Here is a 12550-nt window from a genome sequence, read left to right as displayed (position 1 = left end):
GAAAGGATTTAACCAGAATCCAATGAACAGGCAGCAACTGTAAGTTATTCTCAACCATGATATCAGACAGTGACAACATTTTCTGACCTGAATACATGTCTCTGGACAAAAACTTCTAACAACTAAGACCGGCCAAAAGATTCGCCTCATAATAAGAGTATAGTAATAATGAAAATATTGCAGGGCTAAAAATAATAACTGAAGGTCAACAACATATACAAGCAAACTCCTAGGGGGCTAGTAAAATGAACAAAAGAAACATGATCAAGACATACACCTAAAGACAAACTAAACAGAAAAATACGGTAAATAGCATGTCAGTGCCCAGAATACATGAGAGCATCAGAGTGGAGAACTTTGTGGGAGCCTTATCAGCACCTGGTTATTTTCTACCTTCTCTGAGGACCCACTGATGTGCAGCATACTAGTTGTATCCAGTATGGTCTGCTCTTGACCTTCCTTTTTTCTCTCTTGATGTCTGCAGGATATCTTGCTGGAGAGTTCCATTCTTTTGCAACCTCTCCTTTTACCACTTGAGCTGCAGGGGATTCAGGACCCAGAATGGAGTTAACAGTGGTCAACCCAGAACCATTCTTTTCCGAAACTTTACTACTCTTCTCACCCCCTGAGTTTTCAACCGATTTTGGAGATTTAGGCTTGTTGTTGCTATGGGCAGCCTCACCCAAGAGGCTCTTCAGAGGTGTGTGCTCCTTACTGTTGCTCCAGTTTGTCACCTTGGCTATTATTTCTTCATTCCTCTTCCTCCCTTGAGACTCACCAACAACCTGATTTAGAGTGGGAAACCAACCGGCCTGTGAAGTGAAATCTGATTGCTGTGGATTCTGTCCCCTCTGGACTTCAGAAGCAGTGGCTTTTGGGCTAACCTGCATAGGTTCAACCAACGTCATGAAAGATGGTGGCTCAAACATTTCCGATTTATCAGACTGCTGTCTCTCAGCTGCAGCTTTTGAATTGTTCAAGTATGGCTTTCCTGCTTCCGTTGATGCCACCAAACCAGTTGATGACAAGGTTTCAGCATCAATAACTACCGGTGCATCAGATTGCATTGATAGAACTGCATAATGGATAATGAAAGAAAAGGTAAAAACCAAAGTTTTACTCAAAAATAGTCATTAAGTATTTTAACTATAGTGCTTCATGCAGATAATGCAAACCAAGGATAACCGCAAAGAGATGGATCCGCTTTTGACTTTCGACAAAGAAAATACACTCCTACAAAGGATTAGGGTGAAAAAATGGATGACGCCAAACAAACAGATTAATATAATTGGCCATAAACACTGAGAGACAAGATCTACGCAAGCATCTTTGTAAGCATGAAAGATCTAGACAATTGCATACAGGCATAATAGCCAGTATGTATGTGTCTTTCATGTCTATCAGTTTATGTAGAAGACCTCTCCCATTCTAATCAACTATGCTACAATATTTGCTACATGCGATCTTTTCTTTTCACCGAATAGTATGAACCGCAATTCGTGTCCTGAGAAATTAGATGCAGATTAGGATTTTCACACCTGTCAGTTGAGATTGCAGTAGGACAGATTAGATATGGAAAAACAGTTTTGTAGATAACAAACCTCACTTGTTAAAAAAACTTTATTCAACTATTGTGTTGTTGTTTTCATATAATGCACAATATAATTTATAGATCACAATTCCTAACCGTTGTATTCAAAATGGCTATAAACGACTAGTACACTAACTATCCATAATGACTAATACATTAACTAATCACAACGGCTAACTCATTAACTACCCACAATGGCTAACTCATTAACTACTATTAAGACTCCAGTGACTAATTCATTTAAGTTTATTCTAAAACCCAACCCAACTCCCCCGTAACCTTAAATGCTTCTCTTATCCTTCATCTCAGTTCCTATGTTCTTCATCCGGACTTTCCATGTGCAATAACCCTTCTCACATTGTGCTTGTCCCTTACATGAATAGACAAGTTCTTTGGTTTCTTCATGGATGACTCATTGTAGTATGCTTGTTCTCTACTCTCCTCGCAGTCAACTTGATCTTCTCTTTGGCCAACTTCTTCTTAACCAGGTTCATGTCTATAGGTTGACCTCCTTTTGAGGGATCAGACAATTCCCACGTATTGTTGCACTCAATCGCATCTATCTCCTCATCCATTGCAAATTGTCACTCCTCATCTTGCACCTCTATTGCAACTCTCAGATCCATCACTACTTGCAACTGTTCTTGCAAACGTGAAACATCTTGTTCAAGTTCCAAGCGCCGCTTTCGCAAAGCTTGCTTCCTTGTCTTTAAGCTTGCTTTTAAAATTGCATTACCTCTAACCTCATTTTCAATTTGTTGTTGCAAATCACCTTTTACAATCTCTAACCTTTGAATAACAATCTTATCCCTGCACATGTCTAAGCCATTCAAACTGTACAGATGCACCATTGAGCTTTCCATCTCTTGCTCCTTCGACTTATCCAAGCTATTAACATGCTCTACCAAGCTACCTAGGCACCTCACCGAGCTTTCCGAGATGTTCACTTGCTCCTTCGGGCTACTCAAGCTTTTCATATGCTCCACCGCGTTGTTTGGGGTAACTACACGCTCCACCATCTTGTCCAACCTATCTGCATGTCTCACTAGCCTATGCAACCTACTTGGTTGTCTACTCGACCTCTCCTCTTACTCGACTGTTTTGTTGAGTTCTCCTTGCTACATGGTTGTCTTGCTGAGTTCTCCATTCTACGTAGCTGTCTTGCCAGTTCTCCACTTGCTTGTGCTTGACCTACGAGCTACGTGCCACCATCAACATCGCTTCTTCTTCAACTTCTTCTACGAGATTGGTTGTCTCTTCTCTTCCATTCTCATACTGACAGTCTTTGGCAAAATATCCGACCTTACCGCAATTGAAACACTAGTCTTAGTAACAATCCCTTGCATAATGGCCATACTTGCCACACTTGAAACACTCAACATTTGAGTTGCACGATCAACCTCCTCTCCATGGACCTTGTCCTCTTTCGCACCAATTTTGTGACAGGAATGTTTTTTCTCTTCTTGTCCATGGCTTCTACTACAAAGATTGCTTATTATACCTCCTCGATATTGTCCTCTGCGTTAAGTGTTCTGAGCTTTCTCATCTTTAATTGACAACTTCGTTTGGAGTAATTGATCAAGTGGCTCCCACTTCTTCTTTTGTTGTTCGTGTGCTTCAAAAGATCCCGCAAGCTCTTCAACTATGAGCTTTGATAAGTCCTTTAACAGTAAAGAGGAAAACTAAAAAGAAGAAGCACTCTCAACAAAAGAAAACTAAATATATTGAATAGTTGTTACTTGATTGATTACAACAGAGTAATAACATGTATTTATACACAACAACACTAACTGATTAACAGAAAATTAACAGCTATATATTAACTAAGGCTAACAAACTGACAGTTGTTTTAAGAGTAACAGTTGGCTCTACACTAATATCCTTGAACTCCTCAATCGCACACACCACGTTCTCAAAGCCATCTGTTAGAAACCTCAAAATCTTCACATTTTGGCTGGCGGACAATGTCTCTCTGTTTCTACTGAGTTGATTCACCACAGTTTCAACCCGAGTTATGTACTCGGCTACTCCTTCTGTCTCCATCATTTGCATGCTCTCTAATAAGCTCCTAAGTGTTTAGGGTCACACCTGCTTCACCCAATCAACCCCCTTATACGCCTTCTCAAAAATATCCCACGCTTCTTTTGAAGATTTGGCACTTGAAATCTTCTAAAAGCCAGACTCATCCACAGCTAGGTACATACTTGTCCTTCACACACGTTTCTTTCAATGGTTTGAACTAGGCATTTGACCAATTTGTGGTATTGGCTGGTTCATCGAAACCATCGTCAAGCACCTCCCAATTTTCTTGGGAACCAAGAAGAGCCTTCATTTTGAGATTCCAATTGTCATAGTTGACAGCCTTTGTCAACTTGGGCAAAAATACATTGTTTGTAAGATTGGCCATCTCACTCTCTTTTTTTTCTCAAACTCTTAAGATCTCTCTTTTTCTCACTCAAACACTTAAGCTAACTAGCTCTGATACCACTTTGTAGACAACAAACCTCACTTGTGAAAAAAACTTTATTCACTTGTGAAAATACACTCCAACAAAGGATGAGGGTGAAAAAATGGATGAAGCCAAATCAAAAGATTAATATAATTGGTCATAAACACTGAGAGACAAGATCTAGGCACGCATCTTTGTAAGTATGAAAGATCTAGACAATTGCACACAGGCATAATAGCTAGTATGTATGTGTCATTCATGTCTATCAGTTTATCTAAAAGACCTCTCCCATTCTAATCAACTATGCTACAATATTTGCTACATGCGATCTTTTCACCGAATAGTATGAACCGCAATTTGTGTCCTGAGAAATTAGATGAAGATTAAGGATTTTCACACCTGTCAGTTGAGATCACAGTAGGACAGATTAGATATGGAAAAACTGTTCCAGAGACAAGGTAATTATTGTGTTTGAATCACGGATCTTTAATCTCTAACTACAACATAGAAAGAAAAGGAAAGATGGGAACAACTTAGTTGGGATGTCATTGCTCCATTGCGATGTCTTATATGTCAGTCTTTCAAAAAACAAAAAATCTCTTTAATCAACACATAATTTCTCTTTAAAACTGCATCATATTACCTCGTTTCATTGACTAGCCCTGGCATATTACAATAGCCCTACTAGAGAATGAATCAAATTATTACAGATGCTTTTTATTAAAAACAAGAGTATACCTGAAACAGAGCCCCAGTTGCCTTCCAAACTGTCACACCGGCTACCTGAGTCAACAGAAGCATCAACTCTGGATGAACCATGTTTAAACAAATTATTTGTTTGATCTTGAACAGGCACAACACTGATTCTAGGCACTTCCCTGCAAGGCTCTCCGTCAGGATTATCTTCAAACCCAGAATCAGGTTCAGCAGTTAAAGGAGATGTATACTTCCTAGCAAGGTCGTCTGCAGCCTTCACTAATAGTCCAACATCTTGTGCTTGATGTAACTCAGTAGATGTATCAACAGATTTGTTATATTCTTCATTTAGTTTGATATTAACATTGATTTCATCTTCTTTTGTGTTTCTCTGGGCACCTAGTAGTGGACTTATGTCTCTGCACTTTGTACCACTTGATTTGTTCACCGGCCTAACAAGCACAATGTCTGAAGACTCAGAAATAACTGGGTTTTCAAAATGATTGGTAGCAGGTTTAGGCAATGAAGTATCAGCTACAATTGAGTTTTCCTTATACTGTGCATGAAGCACATGACCTTGTACATTTTTTCCGAGTTCATCAGCAGCATCACTCTTATCAGCTCCATCATGCTCAAGTAAGTCCACTAATAGCTTGTCTTCAGATTGCAAGATGTCATCAGGTTGAAGATCTTTCAACATAATTTCAATAGCATCTTCTCCAGTAGCTCGAATAACCTTGCCCTCTGAAGCTACATGATGATTTGGGGTACCTATTATGTTAATTACACTAACTGTTTCACTGATTGCAGACCCAAAGGATTCCTCCCTCTCATTCTCATTAGACAGCCCTATTGAACTACCTTCTGGCAAGCTTTTGTGTGCAGAATTTTTACCACCATCATCAGTTCCATGCACTTCAGAAAATTGAATCATATGACTCTCATTCTCCTCAGTTTTCATAGTATTCATAGATGGGACAATTTCATCCGGTGTTTGATGACTTTCAACAGGGAGCTTCACTAGAGAAACATCAGTATACTCTTCAGCATGCATTTCTTTAGATGTAGGCTCACTGTTGAGCATCTCCATCCCCATGCTACCTATAACATCTATATTCAAAGAGATGACCTCACTTTTTTCACTCAATTGACTTGTGTTATAATGAAATTTATTTTCCTGAGTAACTCTGTCATTTATGTCATCCCCCTCATATTTCAATGACTCAGATGAGTGTGGGAAAGGATTTTGGTATACCACACCTTTGTGATCTTTAAAGTCTTCATACTCACTCTGAGAATGTGCTCCATCGCCAGGTTTATCATTGCATGTCAGAAGCAGATCAACATTAGCATTTCCTTCTCCCTTTGCATGCAAAATCTTATCATCATTGGAAGTAGCAAACTGCACCACATATGCAGACTCTACCTGAGCATCATCTGTGATTACACTTGAGTTTAACTTTAGAGGAAGGCTGTCTGGGGAGAACAAAGAAACGGACTCAGCTCCATTCTCTCCCTCCAGATTAACAGCTTCATCTCCTACTTGATGATCCAAGGAAACCTCATCACTAACTACTATTTTAGACGCTTCTTCACTCATTTTACCAACAACACTATCAGATGGTTCCACAATTTCAACTGTGTCTCTGTTGTAATTAGTCACAGCACCATCACCCACTTGATGCTCCACACGAACTACATCACTGACTACTATATTAGACACTCCACATGTTTCACTGACAATGTAATCAGATGATTCTTCAATTTCAACCACTACTCCAGCAGAATTAATCTCATCCTTTCCTTCCAAATTAGTCTCTTTTGTAGCAGACATCAAACTGCAATCTGTCGCATTCTCAACAGCATAGATATTCTTTACTGGCAATATGTCAGGCATGGCTTCAGCTTTGCCGGGAGGTGAATCACTGGACAAACCAAGAAAAACTTCACTGTCCACAGTAGTGGATTCTGCAGTCCTCAGGGCTGCAGTGGAACTTGATAATGGGTCCACAGTAGGGCCTGACAATTGACCTTGCAACCCCACTGTGTCTCCCACTCCAAAACTTTCATTTTGCAGAATATTAGGATTTTGAGTTTGGCTGTCATTAGTTGACTTGTCAATTAACGAACTCATATCTGCATCTGAAAACAGACCATCAGCCATGATAGAACCAGAGAAAAAACAAATTACTCAGTAAGAGAGAAATTGTATGAAAAAATGCCTACTCAATACTGGAGGATATCAATTTTGGAAAATAATGTAGTTGTGTGTGCATCAATACACTTGTGGTAACCGGGATATGTGCATCATTATCTTTCCAAAAGTTTGAAAATCCAAAAACTGATTTTCTTGATTGAAAGTATTTAGTAAAGTTTGAAAAAATAGTTACATATATATAAAAATTGCAAAATAGAAAGGTACAGAAAAGAAATTCTGGATTGAGACATGTGGATCCCTCATGCTTATTTACTCAGAAATTGTCAGATCCATAAAAATCATTTAATATAATTTTACAAGATTAATTAACTTAAAAGGTATACTCAAGGTAAAATCTTCACTGCTGCAATTACCTCATATTCATAAGAAAATATTCATTTACATTCAACATAGATCGGCAGTTTTATAATATAAACTCATAATTTCTATGAAACTGTAGAGAATAAATCACAATCTTATAATATCATAACATCTTGATAGACTAAGAAATTCAGTCACTAAATTTATAACAGTAACAAATTAACTCAAAATTCTGACACTCATAAAAAGTTAGCTATCGTTGAACAATTGAATGCAGGAGGAATTGTGCACTTTTAGTTGCATCATGTCAGTATTGACGCTCATATTCAACAGTCATGTGAACATATTTTCCCTAATCATGAAATAATCAGGCATGAACATTTTACCGTACCACATGCCAATACTCGGTAAATAAAGTAAAACCTAGTCAAGTTAATAAAAGGAAATGTGGTGTAAAACCTATCTTCGCACCAGTCAAATCTTTGTCCATAGAAGTTCCTGAAAATTTAGGTACATTTATGTCTACCATTTCCATATCAGCTCCTGAGTCCAAACTATCTTGCAACCGTTCCTTAACATCTGGATTTAATCCACTATCTGAAAAGTCTGCAACTGCATCTGAAAACACCTCATCTTCCGATCTAATAAACTTCTCTCCATTTCCTGCACTGCCCTTCTCATTGTTGCCTGTGTCCAAGGAATTTGTGACTGACAAAACCAAACCTAATAAAATAATAACAAATTACCAAACCTTCAATTTTGGAATGTATGATAATTCGAAGGCCGTAGATATAAAGTCAGGATTAGTTAGATTTACTTCATTTCCTGAGTTTCTCAATATCAAACCTAAGATGCTACACAAAAGAAAGAAAATCACCTGGTGTTTTGCGATCATCATCAGAAACATGTTCATCATCTGAGCCATTTAAATTGTGCTGTCCCTCGGAGACGTACAATTTGTAACCTTCAATGGTTCCACAGATCTTCTTGTGAGCACGCCTGTGTTTGGCACTTGGATGTGGATTTGGAAATGGCCATCCACATTTGTGACACAAATGGACCGCATGACTGTCGTGTCCTTCAACATCCAAATCACAAAACAAAAAAAAAGACCATCAAAATCTTCACCTCGAGAAAAGTCCAAAAAAAAAGAGCCGGACACAGATTCCAAAACCAGACACCCCAGAAAGAAAGGCAAAGACTTTTCATACCAAAACACCTACCCAACAAAACCCAGAAAGAGAAATAATATAATAATGGAACATGGAAAGGAAAAGATAGCGAGAAGGAGAAAACAAAAAAGTGATGAGAATGCGAAGAAAAAGCACCTGCAGTTTCAATTCTTCTCTGATCTTGGTTATCCATTACCAGTGAAAAGAGTAAGAAAACCCAACCAGCAAAGAACAGAGAGGCTAGAAAGCCAAAACTATAGTGGAATGGAAGTAGAACAGTAAAAGGGTTGAAATCTCAGAGTAAGATCAACAGAGAAGGTGCAAAGAAAGAAGAGGGTAATTACAGTAGAAGTGGAGTGGTAAAGTAGTTTGAAACACCAGCATAAAAAACAAAAGGGCCCGCACCCATGTGGACAACGCAAGTCACTCACTGTTCATAAACACGAAACTTCCGTTTCCATCTCCTCTTCAAACACTTGTACAGTCGTACATGAAAAAAGGGTAATTCAGTCTTTTCATCTTTTTATCGGGGGTATAACTGTCGTTAACGTACAATACTTAGTTCCACATGCAGTGCACGTGCCTCTGACCGTGACGAGCTTTCCCCGCTGTGGATATGGTCACATGGCTGTGACAGTGTGGAGAATGACGGCCAATGAGGTTGGTGGTTGTAGTAAAAGGTCTCTGATGTTGTGATGTGGTGAATCCGTACCGTGTGTCCACGTAAGCATCCAAAACCAAAACCATAGGGTTGCTACGTCTTATATTATGGAAAAGTATGTCCGCTCCTTCTCTTTGTATTTTTTTTGTTTGTATGTCAGAAACACCGGTTAGCTGCTATTAGTATATGTGTTAGGTATGACGACGAAGTCAATCGAATTTTGTTATTTTATATCCATTTAAAAAAAAATCATTATTTTTATATCAAATTTAACGGTATCATATTTTTAATATAAATTTAAATACTATTGTAGTCACTTTTTGTTCACTTTGTTTAATTTGATTTATTTTTTTTTCATGTTTAATTTAGTTTATATTTTGTTAAATTAGAATCAATTTCGTTTTTTTAGTGTCGTTTAGATTGATAATAACAGAGTATATATGTTGGCATTGTTCATAATACGTGGACAATTTTAATTATGGTTGTTCATGTTTTGTTCAAATCAATTCCTATTTTTGTTAAATTTTTTCAATTTAATTTCACCCTCCATTTCATCACCTTCACTCTCTATTTCATAACTATTCACCATTGCAACCACCATCACTGTCGTCGCCACCACCACCAACACCACACTAGAATCATCGTCACCACCAAACTAAAGCCACAACCACCACTACCACACTAAAACAACAATCATCACCACAACCACCAATATAACCACCACCACCTCACTAAAACCACCATTGTAAGACCCACAAAATTTAATTAATTAATTAAAGCGGATAGTGGATTAATTAATAAATGCGGGTAGTGGGAATTTTTATGGCATTAAATTCTAAGTTGTATGACGTGGAAAGTACTAGCTCAAATGGTTGAGAGTACTTGATTGTGTTGAGAAGACTTGGATTCAAGTCATATGTATGCCAATTGTGTGTTATTTAATTGTTATTATTTTAAATATATGTTGATCATGTGGTGAGATAATATAATCATTTAATTATATTAGTCAGCATGAAACATTAATTGGTTGGATAGTTGTGCAAGGGGGCTGGAAAATTTCCAAAAACCACTTGGCGGGCTATGCACAGTCGCCAGGCAGCTCATTATGCAACACATTTGGATTCACCCAGTTTTTCTGGGTTTGTATGAAGCGCTTAGCGGTAGCAAGTGACCCGCCGGGCGACACGAGCAAGTTTTGGCTCAAATTTGACGTTTTTTTGTGATCTGGGGTGTTTTGTTCGAAGGAATAACTAAGTTTACTTGTTAAAGGATGTTTTAATGTCAAATGGCAATTGATTTCACGGCATTGGGCGTGTGATTGAATGGAACAGTGAAGGGATGCTCTCATGGTTGGAAAAATTGGGGTTTGTGGTTTAAGGAACGTTCGTGGGGTTAATTGTACTGGAAAATGTTAACAGTGTAAGGCAAATGTGAATCTCTATGATGATGAGTGATTTCGAGTGAGAACTGGATGAAAATTACAAAGACGCGAGGTTGGGAGTTGTTGGGGTTTTCGAGGGTGTTGGAAAAATTCTGGGAAATTCCCAGAAGGTTATGCACTGACTGGCGGTATGCAATGAGTCGTCAGGCGGCAGCGCAATTTAAGTAACTGCATGGCTGGAAGGTGCCTATGAGGAACTGGGTCCGTGGAAACTAATTTAATACTAAGTTATTATTAAGAAACGTGATTGAACAGAGCCCTAGGGGATTGATGTGTGAATTACACTAGGGAAAATTGGAATGATTTAATGGTGCTGAAGGAAATTAACTATAATTAGATTGTGGTAGAGGTCTGGAATATCACCGCAATTGGTATAGGTTTATATAAATATAATTAGCCAAGTGGAGAATGATCTTAAAGTATATTGGACTAATTGATATTTAGATGAACCTAGGAATGTTTAATATTAAGGAAGGAAAAATGGTGTGGTGCTATTTTGGAGGAATTACTTAGGGTCATGTTGTTAAATAATAAGTGTAATTGCTTTGGGTTGAGGCACAATAAGAAGTGGTAGTAAGATTAGGTAGTTTTGTGTCTTTGGCCTAAGGTGGAGTATCTTGGTTGTTATTTAGTTAACTTGGGAGAGTGTGCATGATCTAGAGAGTGAATCTGGTATTGAGTTAATTGTGATATTAAGTAATAAGCATTGTGAGTGCATTGTGTTAGGGTAGTGATGAATAAGGTTTACTTTAAGAAAACCAATTTTGTACACTTGGATGGTTGGTCTTAGATGGAAGTAGGAAACTAGATAGTAAGTTAGCCACTGGAAAAGCGATTCAACTGGATTGGTGAAAGGCATCGTGAGTCTTGATGCCTGGATTGAAGAATCAAATCTGTGTAGAAGTACACAGAAACCAGAACTGTGCAGGTACTGATATAGCGTCTGGCGGCGGGTTTAGACTGTCAGGTGATAGCGACAGCGACAATGGGTACTGAAACGAGTGCGCCTGGTGGTGAGGCTAGTCCCATCAAGCGGGATCTACAACGTGGGTGTTTTCAGAGGCGTTACGCGCCTGGCGATATGTCACCCGCCAGGCAGTCTGGAAGCGGCAGCGTTTGGCGGTACGCGTCCCCCGCCAGGTGATTTTTGCTGCTGCAGCCTTGGGTTGTTGGTTTTGCATGTGTGATCTATAAGCCCTTTAGTGATACTTCAAAGGTGGGTTTGTTGGTGTTCCCTGAGTTGAGCTTGGAACGTATCCCTTGAGTTGAGCTTGGGATAGGGGTTAAGAACGTGGCATTCCTCGAGTTGAGCTCGAAATGGCATCCCTCGAGTTGAGCTTGGGTTGGCGAGTGTTCCCGGTGTGAGTGTGTTGGTTGTGGCCAGTACGGATGGGTCTAGATAGATTGCCCTCCTCAATAGTTAACGGACGAGTTTGGTAGTCTTGGGACGTTGCGAACTATGTTCGTATTTGGGAACTCCACCTGGCGTTATGATGTATGATCCGTAGCAATGATTTCCCGCACGTGCTTTATCGGTTGTGGCCGATAGGTATGACAACAATTCATCTGGAAGGAATCACTAGAAGATGTAGAGCACGAATAACATGGTTGTGGCCATGAGATATGGAATCTTGAGGGAATTCCTTTGGGGTGATTGTATGATATATATATATATATATATATATATATATATATATATATATATATATATGAGAATAAGTGTGTTTTATATATGTATACATTTTTATATGTTTATTTTGTTAAGCTCGCCCTATCTACTTGTGATTGGCAATGATCGTGTACGCGGTACACGTGAGCAGATGATGTTGTTGCAGGTGGTTCTGGTGAAGCTTAGTGATGGAGCGGGGATAGCTTGGGAGTTTTATTATTTTATGGTTTTGAAATAAATTGTAAACTCTATGAGATGCTTTTATATTATTTCCAGTTTTATAAACCATGGATTTTGGATTATCATTGAAGTAATAAAAGATTTAAATTTTCCGCGTTTTGGGAAATGATGCA

The 12550-nt window shown here is 38.6% G+C and overlaps 1 protein-coding gene and 1 long non-coding RNA gene across 7 annotated transcripts; one reads left to right on the top strand and one right to left on the bottom strand.

The window, feature by feature from the left end:
• Window positions 1-23: 23 nt before the first annotated feature.
• Window positions 24-8846, bottom strand: LOC114175972 (Pentatricopeptide repeat (PPR) superfamily protein). Of its 6 annotated transcripts, none has more exons than XM_028060837.2 (5): window positions 8583-8846; window positions 8132-8332; window positions 7714-7977; window positions 4779-6878; window positions 24-1075 (listed from the first exon to the last, which is right to left on the bottom strand). In XM_028060837.2, the coding sequence occupies exons 1-5, from the start codon at window positions 8617-8619 to the stop codon at window positions 390-392; spliced, it is 3288 nt and encodes a 1095-aa protein (XP_027916638.1). In that variant the 5' UTR covers window positions 8620-8846; the 3' UTR covers window positions 24-389. The 6 variants fall into 6 exon arrangements, with proteins under 6 accessions (XP_027916638.1, XP_027916640.1, XP_027916641.1 ...); XM_028060839.2 differs by having other exon boundaries at window positions 7726-7977; XM_028060840.2 differs by having other exon boundaries at window positions 4779-6872; window positions 7726-7977.
• LOC146887575 (uncharacterized) lies at window positions 963-1343 on the top strand. The gene is made up of 2 exons (XR_014993806.1): window positions 963-1101; window positions 1165-1343. It is a non-coding gene; the product is annotated as an uncharacterized LOC146887575 (long non-coding RNA).
• Window positions 8847-12550: the final 3704 nt, after the last annotated feature.

Source organism: Vigna unguiculata, chromosome 3 (genome assembly GCF_037176805.1).
Source record: "Vigna unguiculata cultivar grain cowpea cultivar isolate G323 ecotype 2 chromosome 3, ASM3717680v1, whole genome shotgun sequence".
NCBI lineage: Eukaryota > Viridiplantae > Streptophyta > Magnoliopsida > Fabales > Fabaceae > Vigna > Vigna unguiculata.
Note: the sequence above shows the minus strand (reverse complement) of the source record. Positions and strands in the feature narration are given on the sequence as shown.